The following is a 16,544-nucleotide window of genomic DNA, read 5'->3' on the forward strand; positions in this document are numbered from 1 at the left end:
AACAGCGCTCAGATGCCACAAACACAGTCAAATCGCCATGGGGTTTAAGTTTAGCATGGGCTGATGAGAGGGCCCACAATCCTGGGGCAAGAGGCTGGCAACCAGGCTTCTCCAGCACCCAGTGGCGAGGTTGGTTTCGCCACAATATGTAATTACAAAAGTATTCAGATCAAGGTGCTGGTTTGAAAAATGTAAAATATTTTTCGTGGCACAACCCTTGAAAAGGGATTTGTTAGGACTGCAATATGGTGTGGGCCCAAATCTCAGCACCACGCCTTTAATCAGCTGACTATAGGAGCAACTCCAGCTGGGCCGCTGTGCAGCTGAACCGATACAAGCTAACCGCCTGTGGCCAGCAGGGGCCCCTAATCTCTGGGGACCCAATCATTTGCTTGGTTGGGATGGTAGCAAAGTATACTCCTGCATGGAGGGCTGCTTTCCAGGAGCAGCCTCCCACCATGCTGTACCCTGGGGATCTTCCAGCTCCTGCGGGAGTCCAGGAGGTCTTCCCTCTTTCCGGGAGTCTCTCCAAAACTGTATGAATATATCCGGGACGTGATGAAATACCGAAAGTCGAGCCAATATGAACTTGTGCTGCGACCGTCCAACATCATGCGGCAGCATCTGCAGACAAGGTGCCCACGTTACAAGCAAACAGCCCAAAAAAAAGCAGCGGCAGCGAGGAGAAGATATGAAAATGAAAAGTCTCCTTGCCAATTAGGCTCCAAAACGTGCGCAGGAGGAGCTGAGAATCCATTCATCGCGAACTCGTGGGCGCAACAAAAGAACAGGATAAAGCGCTTTTGAAGGATCCTCTCGAAACATTACAGAACGCTAATTACATCTCGGAGAGGCGCCGGACCACAATGAGGTGTGAGGGACAATGATGTGTAGTTCAATTAAACCAAGAGGAATTTTCCGAATGCGTCTTTCTAGTGGTCAAAGCTCCATTTTTTTCTGATCCGACTGCTTTGCTTGAACCGAGTAAGAAATTCATCATTGTGGTTGTGCCACTTTTTTGGCATAAACGGGGCACGTCTCTGTTACCTTAGAGAGTCCAGTGCGTGTATGAAAAGTTTTGCGCCTGCCTTTACGCGTTTCGTAAGACATTGTGTGTCATGGTAGGAGCGGAGTGAGCATTTCCGAGAGATTTATGAATGGCGACTTTTTAATCCAGAGATGGAGTGGTGTAAATGACTGATTACTTTTCACACAACCCCAAAACTGATCACAGGTGCAACAAACTTACCAGAATCCTCGGCTTTGATACATTTGTTGCAAATTGCAGCAGCACAAAAACACAAAACAGACATCCGGTGCAAAAAAAGGTGCAACAGTCACATTTAGGACCAGTTCACACAGAGTTTTTGGCACTGATGTTTCCGCCTCAGAACAGCCTCCTATTCACTTCAATGGGAAGCAGCAGCATAAAAAACAGCTCCGAGTAAGGCCTCATGCTGTGTTTTGCAGTCTGCAAATTGCAGATCCGCAAAACAGCAATGCAGCACGTGTGCGTTCCGCAGTTTGCGGAACGGGCGCCCATAGTAGAAATACCTATTCTTGTCCGCAAAATAGACAAGAATAGAACATGTTCTATTATTTATTTTTTTGCGGGGCCACGGAACGGAGCAACGGATGCGGGCAGCTCACGTAACACCCATTGGTAAAGAAAAAAAAAACATTAAAAAAAATGCATCAACGCACGAAAAAACGCGATGAAGAAAAAGTGTGGATTCTGCGCTGATTTCTTTCTGCGTGTTTTTAAAATCTGGCTGACCTGTTACATGTGCACTTGGCAGCTGGAGGCATCTGTGTTGGTCCCATGTTCATATGTGCCCGCATTGCTGAGAAAAAGGATGGTTTATTATATGCAAATGAGCCTCTAGGAGCAACGGGGGCGTTGTCATTACACCTAGAGGCTCTGCTCTCTCTGCAACTGCCGCGTCCTCTGCCAGGCAGGTGTGATGACGTTTACACTGCCTGGCCCTGTCAATCAAAGTGCAGAGGGCGCAGTAGTTGCAGAGAGAGCAGAGCCTCTAGGTGTAATGGTAACGCCCCCGTTGCTCCTAGAGGCTCATTTGCATATATTAATACATTATCTTTCTCAGCAATGCGGGCACATATGTACATGGGACCAACACAGATGTCTTCAGCTGCCAAGTGCTCATGTGACAGGTCAGCCAGTGTCATAGGTACAAAACTGCTGACAGATGCCCTTTAATTGTAGCCACCACTAAGGGGCACTTACTGCATACTGTTAATGGGGTTGTCCACCTTGATCAGCTGTCTGAAAGGACCTCTTCCTCAGCATGTGACGTCATGTCCTTCGCTCACGGCCTTTGTGCAGGTCAGTCCCGTTCAAGTGAATAGGGCTGAGCTGCAATACCAAGTACATCCGCTATACAATGAACGGCGCTAAGAGACCTCCATCCAGCTGATTGGCGGGAGTTGCACCCCCACCAGTGCAGTGCAAAACATTTTGATTTTTAAAGACTGGCTTAGCTTGTACTGGCGCCCCCTGCAGGCAGTGCAATACATTTTGATTTTTAAAGACTGGCTTAGCTTGTATTGGCGCCCCCTGCAGTCAGTGCAATATATTTCGATTTTAAAATGGGACAGGACAGAATGAAGCGATAAAGAACATCCTCCCCCCAGCCCGAAAGTGGATAACAGGGACCAATAGACGGCTTTTCACCATGTAATACAAGGAGATACGGTTTCGGCTTAGTGTTTGCAGTGACTTTAGAAATTCTGGAATTGAATAGAAACTGCACGGCTTGCACGGATACCTCTACGGCTCTCCGTAATAGGATTGTCATCATCCGTCACCATAAAAGATGGAGAAAACATATGGAAGCAGCAGACAATACATGCCGTACCGTCGCCGCCCGAGCCGCTTATCACTAAATCCATGGACTCTCACTTTACTTTTCCTACTTTGAATTTCAAAAGAAAATATTCAATTGCAGTCGAAGCAAAAAGAGGAGAAAGAGGATTTGTCTGCGAGAGAATTACAGCGCGAGAAAATCCATCCGAAATCCACTCTTCCTCTGCTCAGAAACACATCGGGATACAGAGAGCCTGAAGATAACAGGCATGTCGGCTCCTGCCTGCTGAACACAATGTGCCGGCGCCACGAGGAGGACATTACTCTGCGATCTGCAAGATTAGACAGAAGAAGAACGGAGCTCTGTGCGGTTTACGGATGTAGCAGAGCTGAATTAGCCACTGAACTCTAGCTTTTCTGCACGGGCGTAAGAAAACGTCGTACAGGGATGGAAATTCCCGTACGCACTAGAAGCCTATTTAACCCCTTCAACAGCAATGAGAACATTTATTTTTGGTCCACATCTGATATGCATTTTTGGCGGATCAGAAGCGGACCCGTTCATTTCAATGAAGTCTGGTGCTATCAATCTAAGAGGAGGACAGTGCTTTTAATGATGCAGGTGTCGCTGGAGAGGTGCTCAAATCGCATTAGCCCACCTCCTGGTGCTCCAACAGCTCATTTGCATAATCATAAAAGTGCACTTAAAAGAAAGGTATCGATTTACTCAGCTTCATCAACCCTACCAGGCTATATGCCTGATTTTATAGGGTTGATCCTGGTGACAGAGCCTCTTTAAAGATGAGGGACAAGCGTCTTAACACAGCTGTCTATGGAGGGAAATTTGGCTTGGCTATTTTGCCTTGTTATATTCCAAGGCTTGTTAAAAAGTCAGACTCTGACTCATAGGGAGCCACTTCCACAAGATGGCGCTAGAGAGATGGTTCGCTGGGAGATACCACTTTGCATATTTTTTCCCATGGAGTCTCCATACAGAGCTGGTCTCTTTAAGGAGAGCCTGCACCCTGCCTAGGCCACTAATCATTGGAAAGCAACATCATGAGTTCTGCCAAACTGACCCCCGCCGCATGAAAAACTCGGCTCTGCTAGCAGCTGCTTCCCCAAGTGCGACGCCCGTTTATGTAGGTTATATATAGGTATAGGCTGTAAAATATTTTTAAAGGTGGTCAATATTACAGTCTAAGGGCTCATGCACAAAAATGTATTTTCTTTCCGTGTCCGTTCCGTTTTGTTTTTTTGCGGACCGTATGTGGAACCATTCATTTCAATGGGTCAGCAAAAAAGAAAAACTGAAGTTACTGCATGTGCATTCCGTTTTTCGTATGTCGCATTAGAGACAAGAATAGGACTGCTGTTCCGTTCCTAGGGGCCAGCTGTTCCGTTCCTCAAAAAAACGGAATGCACACGGACGTCATCCGTATTTTTTTTGCGGATCTGTGTTTTGCGGACAGCGATATACATACGGTCGTGTGCATGAGCCCTAAGGAAACCCCCTTTAAATGATAGCACCCCTTTCCTGCTGGGAAATGATGTTACCTTTTGCTCCAGGGTTAGCCGGTACTTCTGCTCCACCTTTATGCACTTGTTATACCAGCTGTTGTCATCCCTGATCAATAGAGGACCGATGTTCTCCGGAGTACTACTCTCGCTGCCGCTGCTCCCCAATGTCCGGAGCTCTTCCTCATCACTGCTGATGCTATCAGAGCTGTGGAAGACGACAAAAACGTAAGTCATATGTATCATCGGCTTAGAAATCTGGTAACGGATGAAACAATTCACTAATAATAACCCAACTCTAGAACGTTACGTCCGGTGCCTGATCCCGGCTCGTCATCAGACTGGGACGCTTGTTGTGTGCAGGCGATGGAGCACAACATGGCACGTAATAAATCCACTGGTCACTAGAGCCACTGCACCTCCTAACAAACTAATACAAGATCAGGGAAAAAATGGCAAACCTAATAGCTGTCTGCCAAAAAAGCCCTCCCCGTATAAGTGCAGACTGGCTATGGCTGAGCATGCATGTGTACTCATCTAAAATTCAACATGGTCGATCCTTTTTTTTGCGCTGACACCTAAGCATTATAGGGTCGTCTGGTTTTGCCAGAATTGTGTACAGAGGTGTCCTGAGGGAATGCAAGATATGGTTTGTAGCCCTGGGGTAATGTAGCAGATGGTAAGTGGAGGTCCTTGAGGTGGGGCATAGCCTTAGGACAGACAATTAAAGGGGGCTGTCCTTCAATTAAATATTATATTTCTCTGTTACATCAAGTAAAACAGAACAATAAAGAGGTTGTCCGACCCCTGAGGCTATCTCTGGTGACGTGATTCGGCAGTGTCTTCCTGAAGAGAGCAGCCTGCCAGGGTTCACCAGATCCAGCATTGCCATATACTGGCGTCCACCGCTGGACACCATAGACTATAATGGGATCTGGTGGGGATACGGCCGCTCTCCGACATGAGTGCTGGGTTTCGGCGGAACAAAAAACGTTGCGATGAATGGCTGTATCCAGCAAATCTGGGTCTTTTGGACTCCGACAGGCCGTGCTTATGCCAGAACACCATGCTGGATCAGGTTATCAGAGATGTGAACGTAGCCTCACTTGAAAGTTACTTAAAGGCTATGAACACCTTTGGGGCAATTTTTTATTATTATTGCATTGTACTCATTTTGAGCTAAAAAAAAATGTTTTTAATTGGTCTTTATTAAAAATACGGAGTCCTTTTTTTCCTACACGGAGCTGAGATGCTCTAGTAGCACTCTTTGGATTTTTGTCTTATCCATCAGACCAGGAGCTGACGGGCTCCTTATGTCTGCTCTCTGACATTCTAAACACTCATTATAACTCAGCTCTTATCTCACTGATAAGAATGAGTGTTTATATGTCCCTTTAAGGGCCAGAATGTGCGCACAATATGTAAAAGACACCATTCCAGTGCCGATGGTCCCATCCTCGCTGCTTCTGGACCGCTGTAGAACGAAGTGCTGCGACCCGTCCATCATCATGCACACCACGCAGTTTGGGGGCACCTCGCTGCTGAGCCCAGTGTATGGCTACAGCGGTGCATGTGACCTCACACATCCAGCCAGGGGACAAGAAGCTGCAGGGATGGGACTATTGCTGCTGGAACGGTTTCTTTCTTTTCTTTATTGTGCACACATTCCAGCCCCATAATTTTGAGTTACGGGGTCCAACAACCCCTTTAATGGTTCCCAATGAAAAATTGTTCTGTTTTATTTGATCTAACAAAGAAATATCATATTTAAATAATAAAAAAAAAATATTCACTGCAGGAAAGTCTATCCCTCCTTGCCAAGGGTATAGGATGAAAAATGTATAAACCCTTCAGACCCTATGCTCCAGTTCAGCCTTTGCAAATCGGATTGTGGCTAAAGCATCTGCCGCCATACCCGGTGGCATAACAAGATTTTATTGTTACATGCATGTTATGGTGCCCCCTGATGTTCTTGTTACTTCCACTTGGAACATCCTCCTAATGTGTCCAGTGCTGGTGGTCACACATGCTCTGAGATGATATCCAAAAAAAACAGCATGGGGCGCCATAACAAGTATGTAACATCAATATCTAGACACAGGAGCATTTATTTTTTTTAGCCCTTTCGCTACCAGCGCTGTCATATACTGCGCTGGAGTGATGGCAAACATGGCAGGCGTGTCCGGCGCTTTTTACCGGCATCCTCTGCCGCCAATGAGGTTGCCGGTAATTGGTTTCAATACGCTGGGTTTCTCTGAAGAAACCCAGGGTATTGAAGCGGCAATTCTTATTTTGGCCAGGCCAACATAACAAATGAGCAATTCTGCTCTCATCATGGATCTATAAGAACCATGGTGGTTCTCTTGCAAAGCTCGTATGGACGTTACTCTGCGGGGGTCATCCGATTCCTTGACCTACTGGAAGACGGGAACGGGGATAACACCTAAGACACCTTTTAAATTCTATGACCGAAGTAATAATAATAGTCAGCACAGAAAAAACTTTTCTGGTAATGCAACAGGCTTCCAGGGGTTATAGAAGCAGAGACTATTCTTGTACGGCTGAACTAACCGTATGTACGTACAGTAGGTACAGGACACTGAATTGCTGCTTCCACTGTGCAGAAATTGCAGGTTTAGTTAATGCAACCTCATATTTTTCAATATTTCTTTATTGCTTAATTTCCTATAATATTTCCTTGGAGGAAAAATCAATTATCATGAAAATGCTGTAAACATGTTTCATTTGTGGCAATCAAATGTAAAGATCCCCAGGGGTTTTCCACTCTGCTGCGGTTAAGTGCGTGCATTCGGAACAGGATTAAAACCTTCCATAATTCAAACGTTAATTCCATTACGCTGCCAAACGTTCAGTAAAATAGACGGTTTCTGGATTTCTCCGCCGCCTGGAATCACACAGGACAGGATTCTCTGAATGCATGGTATACTTGTATGTATGTGCAGTCTAAGGAAATGCAACCCCTGTCCATCTACTCTATCAGCCAGAGCAGACAGAGGCTAAAAAAGCAGCTCCTGCAGCTTCCCTCGGGGAATACAGCTAAAGAAAGTACTGTAAATGAAGAATATCTATTTCTTGTATATGTACAAGAATGCAAATCATGAATCCGGTAACTAAATGCCGGTCCTGGTGACGAGCTGACTGCGGTGGCAATCATCTGCTATCACCGAGAGAAGCTGCAGGAACTCGCTGGCCGCTATAGGAGAACTCTAAGACTACATAGCACCCAATCAAATGGATGGGTGACGTGGTAAGACATGGTCATGACAAGACCACCTGGCCAATAGGGGCAATCGTCAAATAAGTCTATCACCTATACAAGCTCTTCCTGCTAAACTTCTACACAGATGGTACAGGCTTAGGAAGGGAAAAGAATTGTGATTCATGGAGGAATTTAGCTTCATGAAAAAAGGAGAACAGGAAGTGATACTGTGCGGTTACCGCGCGAAGGACGCATATCACACGGTAACCCTGATGACTGCTCAAAAGAGGAAATACATATTGTCTGCATTCCTGTTCACCTCTGGACATTGTTATACAGTGTGTATATAGAGCATTAACGTAAATACATTATATTACTTATCCTGCACAGATACTCCATTATATCCTGTATCATGCTTCAGAGCTACACTCACCATTCTGCTCGCAAAGTCACTGTCTATATACAATACATACTTTGTACTAATCCTGAGTTACATCCTGTATTAGGCTTCGTTCACATCACTGTTCAGCCTTTCCGTTCTCCTGCTCCGTTTAGGACTTAGAAGGCACATAACTGAGCCGAACGGAGCCTGAGGACCCCATAGACTATAATGGGGTCCGTTATGTTTCCGCTCAGAAGATGATTTTGGAGCGGAGACAAAAGTTGTGCGCGCAGGACTTTTGTCTCTGCTCCAAAATCATTTTCTGAGCAGAAACATAACGGACCCCATTATAGTCTATGGGGTCCTCAGGCTCCGTTCGGCTCAGTTATGTGCCTTCTAAGTCCTAAACGGAGCAGGAGAACGGAAAGGCTGAACAGTGATGTGAACGAAGCCTTATACTGCAGAGCTGCACTCACTATTCTGCTGGTGCAGTCACTGTGTACATACATTACTTATCCTGTACTGATCCTGAGTTACATCCTGTATTATACTGCAGAGCTGCACTCACTATTCTGCTGGTGCAGTCACTGTGTACATATATTACTTATCTTGTTCTGATCCTAAGTTACATTCTGTATTGTACTCCAGAGCTGAACTCACAACTCTAGAGGCTACAGAGGTGAATTTACCAACATTTTTCTTTGTTCTGTACTAGCACATAGCTTGTTATGTTGTTTTGCATTCTGGTTCATGTGGTCATTATACCTGGCACTGTGCAGCAATTTGATGAAGGACAAACAGTGCCCGACTGCATTACAGCAGTTCAGCAGTTAGTGGGGTGTTTCCAATCATAACCTGCAGAATCATGAACACAGCTCTGGAGTATAATAAAGGCTCTAATGTATAATTAGTATAAGCTTAGTAATGCAACATATGAACAAAATTACAAATTTTTGTTCCAGAAATAATATAAATATACTAAATAACATTCAAAGGCGTACACATATTTTAAAGAAGTAGTCAGATCAAAGGAATTTATGGCCTTTCCTCTTCGATTTTCAGCCAGAAAGCTCCCTGTCTTATCCCTGTATTTGTGTCACTGCCAATAGCCATAAATTGCACTACGAGGGTCATGAATCCTGTGCATTCTCAAAGAGGAGACCCCCACCTTTCAGACATTTCAAGGAGTATTTGTCCAACTACTAAGGTGGTCGCACATGCTCAGTTTCATCCTTGATCTGCCACCAGCCTGTTCTACTGTTTGAAGCTGTGACAGATACAGGGAATTACAGCAAAAAGGACATGCCCCGTGATATGCAGCATAAAGGACATGCCCCTGAGATGCAGTAGAATGGAAATACCCCCAGAGCTCTGATAGGAAGAGAGCTACAGCAGAAATGACCCCCTGCCGTCAGAAAGGACACGCCTCCTAAACTGCCAGCTTCTAATAAATCTAGCAAAGCAATTGGAGCAATGAATGAGGAGATCTCTGACTCCATGTGAGGTACAGGGCTGGTTCTAGCTTTGTTAGAAAGAGGCCGTCATGTGCTATATGATGTCTGATCTTCATTTGTTACATTAATCAAGGGATAACCCCTTTAAGGCATATTCAAAGGGCATGCCATAAATATCCTCGGTCAGAGTCCCCCTTTATGCTACACCACTGTAGTGCAATAGAATGGCACACTGAAACGCAATTAATCGATATTACCAAACAGCATGTAGCAGCTCACCTCTGAGTAAACTTGAGATAAGGCGTGTAGTCTATGACCGCTGGGTAGCTCCCATCCAGACCCTCTCCTTTAAGGCAAAAGCTATAGAGAATATGCAGACAAGTTAGCAGGGAAATGATGCAAAGTAGGGGGGGGGGGGGGGGGGGGGGGGGCATCCTACCCGATACAGAGCACCCCTTTATCTACTAGGATCCTATAATGATGAAGAATACATACTGGTCCAGATCTCTCAATTTACAGACGGCCAGGACTGATATCTTGATCAGTCTTCCAGTCTTAAATACGGTAGGTTGATATCATGGTGAAAAACACGGTAAATGACAAATTCAGCTCTGCATCGTCAATAGGTTGTTACACAGGTGTAACCTGAAGCCCCAATACAAAATCTGTAACATAACATAACACTAGGGTAATCTCGTCTGGTGTGGCAGAGGGCAGAGGCCCCCCAGGCACAGGTACGAATGTCCCCACCTTGGGTGACCATTACCTTCAATAAGGAGGGGCATCTATAAGGATCTATTACTCCACCCTCCCTTAACCCCTCAACGACATGCACCTTACCTGTACAGCGAATGTTGTCTCTTTAGAAAATGGTGCCCGCTTCGGAGCTTTATAGACACTGTGTTTCTGCTATTTCACACAGAAGACACCTAATGTCTGCGATCAGCAATACTGTCGATCGCAAACATTTAACTCGTCAGATACCATGGTCTATTGTGACCATTAAATCTAAGTCTACTTTCCCCGGGAGCGCAGTGCCCGAACAGCTTCCCCATGCTGATATTGGGGAGGCTATTCATTGGTGGTGATAGGCTGGAGCCTTTATGAGGCTACCAGGCCTATCACAGGTGTATTCCAATAAAGGTCTACAGGTGGCAGTACTGCATTGGAATCTACTGAATTTCCCATGCACTAATGTATTAAATCACAAACGTCCCAAAATGCCCAGACTAATAAAATATAAACGCATTTATCCAATACAGTAAACGCCATTATGGGGGAGGAAGAACAAAATGGCAGATTTGCATTTTTTTTATTTTTTTTTTAAAAGTCATAGACACTCAAAAACGGTATCAGTAAAAATTACAAAAGAGCCTCGCAAAAAACAAAATCCATAAGCTATGGCACAATTGCATTTTTTCCAATTCCACCCAATTTGGATTATTTTTCCTAGCTTCCCACTACATCATATGCAATATTAAATGGTGGCATTAGAAAGTGCACCTTGTCCTGCAAAAAAAAAAAAAAAGATGTCTATATGAATGGGAAAAATAAAAAAGTTATGGCTCTAGGAAGACCGGGAGTAAAAACACAAAAATGCACAAACCGAAAATCGCCATTTCCTCAAACGGTCAAAAGAGCAATTTAACTGAACTGTTTAATGATCTCTTACTACCTATAGGAGGCACTAGAGACAGTTTTCTTCCTTCTGGAAGAGGGCTAATTTGCATAATTCTTTTCCCATCCAGCATTGCCTGTAAGACGGCATACACCAGTCAATGAGAACCAGTGCCCCTCGGAGCAGTATAAGAAAAAACGGACAATCAGCAAGGCAATATCGACACATGAAGATGTTGCCACTAGAGGGAGCTCCTATCGAATTTAGACATCTTCTATTGAATGCAATAAAAAAAGATGTCATTAGTCAGCTCCTAAGCTCCACCTAGTGGTGAATTCAGGCAACCAGATTTTATCATTTAAAGGTGCTGTCCAGGACTGAAGAACTAATGATCTATCCTCAGAATAGGTCATCCATGTCAGATCAGCTAAGACGAGGGCTGTTACCTCTTCACAGTTTACCAAGCACAGCGCCGTACATTGCATAGTGGCTGTGCTTGGTATTGCAGCAGAATCCCATTCACCTGAAAGGGGATGAGCTGCACATGAACCATGTGACTGACGAACGTGACGTCACAGGCCCGCACTGCTCACTCTATTGTGTGTGTGTGTGGGGGGGGGTGTACTATGAGTCAGACCCTCATCAATCAGATGTTGATGACTCTTCCTGAGGATTGGTCACCCGTATTTAAAGGGGTTGTCTCTCACTTCAGCAAATGGCATTTATCATGTGCAGAAAGTGAATACAAGGCAGTTACTACTGTATTGTGATTGTCCATATTGCCTCCTTTGCTGGCTGGATTCATTTCTCCATCACATTATACACCGCTCGTATCCACGGGTTACGACCACCCTGCAATCCAGCAGCGGTGGTCGTGCTTGCACGCCTATACGTGCTTCCATGGTCCCGGAGCCTTTTCCTATAGTCCTGGACAACGCCTTTAACCCTATGGCAGTGTGAAGGGAAGCTGCACCGGGAGCAGGGTGATAAACCTACCTGAAATCTATGGCATTGAGTCCGAGCAGCATACCCGCCAGCATGTTGGCTTCTTCACCTAAGACTATAGCTCCGTCGTCGTAAAACCTCCTATGGGGACAGAAAACAGCTCCTCAGTACGGCGACAGATGACATCACCGCAGACCCCGGCTGTGAATTGTATTGCATTTTTATGGCGTTATCTGTATGGGGAGTACATTGCGATGAACGCTTTCTGCTCACAGATTGCAAATGGATTTCCTCAGCTCTTGAAATGAAAAACTCAATGTGAATATTATCTAGCAGAAATCACAGAGCTCAGCTTTCTTCCCACCCCCGCCAAAAAAAAAAACACACACCAAAAAAAATTAAATTGTGGTATTTATGGCTTTGTAGTGAAAAAACAAGTCTACTGCTAGGAGAGTATATCATTCTGTTATTACTAAAACTTCACTGTTAAAGGGCCCCTAAAGGGTTAGAAAAACAAGGCAATTTTGCTTCTGAAACAGCGCCACCCTTGTCCACAGGTTTTGCATGGTAATGCAGCTCAGTCCCATTCACTGCAATAGCAGAAGCTATGGATATGTACGGAGATGCTTCCAAAGTTTGTCTAATCCTGGACCACCACTTTAAGGGCTCATTCAGACGACCGCGCCCTGTTTTGTGGTCCAAAAATTGCGGATCTGCAGAACACGGAGGCCTGCGCTGTATAGAAAATGCCTATTTTTGTCCGCAATTGCGGACAAGAATAGGACATGCTCTGTATTTTTCGCAGGGCCGCGGACCGGAACAACGGATGCGGACAGCACACTGTGTGCCGTCCGCACCTTTTGCGGCCCCGTTGAAATGAATGGGTGCGCACCCTTTTTCGCTAAATTGCGGAGTGGTTCAGACTTATTCATGCGGTCATGTATGCATGAGCCCTAAAAGTGTTTTCTGGGAGCTCAATATTAATGGCCTATGCTCAGGATAGGTCATCGGTATCTGGTTGGTGGGCATCTGACTCCTGGCATCAGCGGCGATCAGCTGTTTGACGAGACTGCGGTGCTCCGGTGAGGCCGGTGATGTCACGTTCCCTGGTCACATGGCCTAGGCGCAGCTCAGTCTCGTTCAACTCAGGTGCAGTACAAAGCACGGCCACTATACAGTGTACGGCGCTGTGCTTGGTAAGCTGTGAGGAGACTGCAGCGCTCATCGGAGCACCTGGGCCTCTTCAAGCACCTGATCTCTGAGGATGCCAGGAATCCCCCCCCCCCCCCCCCCCACCGATCTGATACTGAAAACCTATCCTGAGGATAGTTATTAATATTAATATTGAACTCCCAAACCCCCCCCCCATTTAACTCTTGCTACTGTTGCCCTAGCACCTAGGTCAGATGCCCTACCCACCCCCTAGCTGCACCCCTGGGTCCGAAATAGAAGAAAAGTATGTGATAAATCTGGTGCAGGTCCAGACAAGCCCGTCTGGGCTGTTGTGTTCCAAAATCCAACCATTTTTTCAGATCCCTGTTTGCTGTCAGTGAATGGAAATATTCCTTTTTTTTTTAGAGGCTAAATACCAGTTTGACATGGGTGCATGGCTCATTGGAAAAGCAGTGCGCTTGTGACAGGAGCACCTGGTCAGGATGGGTTTTTGGCCTCTGAATATACACGACAAACTTTCCATTCACTGACAGCGAACAGAGATCCTGAAAACTGTAAGGAACTGAAACATCATGATAGGCGAATATAAGTGGTCCTGATACAGAACACAACGATCTACATCCTGGAGGGCTAATTCTAATACGTGGAGGAGCTAGTTAGCGGGTATACAGACCGCGTGCCCATAACGTCGGCGCCACAGTTCACGCCACAACCGTACGGTAACTGCCGCAACGTATTCATAATAAACCTCTACAAGAGAGCGCACGATACCTTGTCGTTTTATAGTCTCGCAGTGCAGCCGTGATATATTCAGACAAGCGTTTTTCCATTAGTGCAACTCTGATCCAAGCCCTGCCCTAAAAGATAAGAACGCACATAAAAAGACAAAAATAACACAATAATACAGCGCGTAGCATACACGTAAGGCCTCATGCACACGTTCCGCCGCAAAATATTATTGATATCCGCGTGACGTCCGTTTTTTTGTGTGTGGACCCATTGACTTTTATGGAACGGACATACGGAAGTGGAAAGCACATCGATCATCCGTGTGTCCGTTCCATAAAAGGATAGAACACGTCCTACACTGTGGACCCATGAAAGCCAATGGGTCATCAAAAAAACGGATGCAGCGCGGACTGCAATATACATACGGATCCTGTGTTATCTATATAAAATTGTTACCTCGCATTGTAATCCCGCCTGTGATGATAATGAGATGACTGCTGAGAAGTCATCACTACAGAACTGGAAGTGTCAGCCTATAGTGAGACTCACTGGTGAGTAAAAACTGCAAGATTTTTTTTTTATTTTTAAGAAAGATGGATGACATGGAACATTTAAATGAAATCCCCCAAAATTCTACACAAAATATGTTTAACATAAAAATGTATTTGGACAATTGGCCATTTTTATGGCACATTCCCTTTAAGCTGGCCACACATAGACATGCACGCTCGGCTGAGTATGCATGTGTTCTCATTACGGAGAGGTCAGATACATCTGGTGGCAGCCTGTCTCCTTTGAGAACAAAAGGATTGGGCATGTTGAAATCCAACAGTCTGATCCTTTTTCCCCAATATCTGCAATCAGGGGGGAGTCGGGAGCCCCCCCCCCCATACATATAAGATGGTCGGGGGCGACATTCATCTAACGCAGGGGTCCGCAACCTCTGGCACTCCATCTATTGTGAAACCACAACTCCCGGCATGCCATCTATGGGAGTTCCGAAAACATCCAAGCAAGTGTACATGCTGGGAGTTGTAGTTTCACCACCGCTGATCCCTGATCAGCACATTTATAGCGGAGCATGGACATGAGTACAGTTCCGCCGTCTCGGGGTCTTACCTTTGCTCTGGAGGAGCTGACATTTTCCATGTTCTCAATACTACAGATACAACTGTGAGACACTTTGGAAGAGGCGACCCGTATGTAATCCCAAAAGCTTCGAGGACTTTCATAGCCAAACCAGGTGAGCTGACCTGACGAGAGATGGAGCCAGAGTTAGCCAGAACCGTTCAACATCTGGTAAGACCCTCAGTTACTATGCAGAGATAAGCCATTTTTAAAATAATTCTGCCATATGTATATATCTGAGAGAAGCAGAGCCGAGATATAAACCTACTGATCTTGAGTGACATCTTATATCTCACACTCTACAGCTGCATTTACAGTTCTGCCAGAATCATCCGTGAAATCCTCCAGCATTCGTTATTCAAGCTATGCACAGAGGCTGATGGTTGTCAGTCAGAGAAGTCTGTATACCAGATAATAACTACTGCTCCCTGGATTATAGGAGATCTGCTGAGGTAGCAGGGTGTCTGACGATGAGCACGTGGACTGCAATGACAACCAGCAGAACTAAGAATGCAGCTCTGGAGTATAATACAGGATGTAACTCAGGATCAGTACAGGATAAGTAATGTATGTACACAGTGACTGCACCAGTAGAATAGTGAGTGCAGCTCTGGAGTATAATACAGGATGTAACTCAGGAGCAGTACAGGATAAGTAATGCATGTATGTATGTACACAGTGACTCCACCAGCAGAATAGTGAGTGCAGCTCTGGAGTATAATACAGGATGTAACTCAGGAGCAGTACAGGATAAGTAATGTATGTACACAGTGACTGCACCAGCAGAATAGTGAGTGCAGCTCTGGAGTATAATACAGGATGTAACTCAGGAGCAGTACAGGATAAGTAATGTATGTACACAGTGACTGCACCAGCAGAATAGTGAGTGCAGCTCTGGAGTATAATACAGGATGTAACTCAGGATCAGTCAGTACAGGATAAGTAATGTAATGTATGTACAAAGTGACTGCACCAGCAGAATGATGAGTACAGCTCTTGAGTACAATACAGGATGTAACTCAGGGTCAGTACAGGATAAGTAATGTTATGTATGTACACAGTGACTCCACCAGCAGAATAGTGAGTACAGCTCTGGAGTATAATACAGGATGTAACTCAGGATCAGTACAGGATAAGTAATGTATGTACACAGCGACTGCACCAGCAGAATGATGAGTACAGCTCTAGAGTATACTAATACGTACTAATACATTGTATTTACTGTACAAACTTACTTAAAGCACATCTGTGTGCTTGATAGCTGAAGACATCTGTGTTGGTCCCATGTTCATATGTGCCCGCATTGCTGAGAAAAATGATGCTTTATCATATGCAAATGAGCCTCTAAGAGCAACGGGGGCGTTGTCATTACACCTAAACCCTCTGCAATTGCCGTGCCCCCTGCACTTGATTGACAGGACCAGGTACGGTATGATGAAGTTTACACTGCCTGTCCCTGTCACTCAAATATATTAAAACATAATTTTTCTCAGCAATGCGGACACATATGAACATGGGACTAACACAGATGCCTTCAGCTGCCAAAAGCA

The 16,544-nt window shown here is 45.2% G+C and overlaps 1 protein-coding gene across 2 annotated transcripts in view; it reads right to left on the reverse strand.

Moving 5' to 3' along the window:
• RUNDC3B (RUN domain containing 3B) overlaps positions 1-16,544 on the reverse strand; it is a 158,953-nt gene that overhangs the window by 67,418 nt on the left and 74,991 nt on the right. For both annotated transcript variants that reach the window (XM_040434539.1, XM_040434540.1), the window contains exons 3-7: positions 14,986-15,119; positions 13,909-13,994; positions 12,016-12,105; positions 9,681-9,761; positions 4,385-4,553 (exon numbers count right to left, since the gene is read on the reverse strand). In XM_040434539.1, the coding sequence (XP_040290473.1) occupies positions 4,385-4,553; positions 9,681-9,761; positions 12,016-12,105; positions 13,909-13,994; positions 14,986-15,119 (560 nt within the window). The remainder of the gene's footprint in view (positions 1-4,384; positions 4,554-9,680; positions 9,762-12,015; positions 12,106-13,908; positions 13,995-14,985; positions 15,120-16,544) is intronic.

The sequence above is a fragment of the Bufo bufo genome, chromosome 5 (assembly GCF_905171765.1).
Source record: "Bufo bufo chromosome 5, aBufBuf1.1, whole genome shotgun sequence".
Lineage (NCBI taxonomy): Eukaryota > Metazoa > Chordata > Amphibia > Anura > Bufonidae > Bufo > Bufo bufo.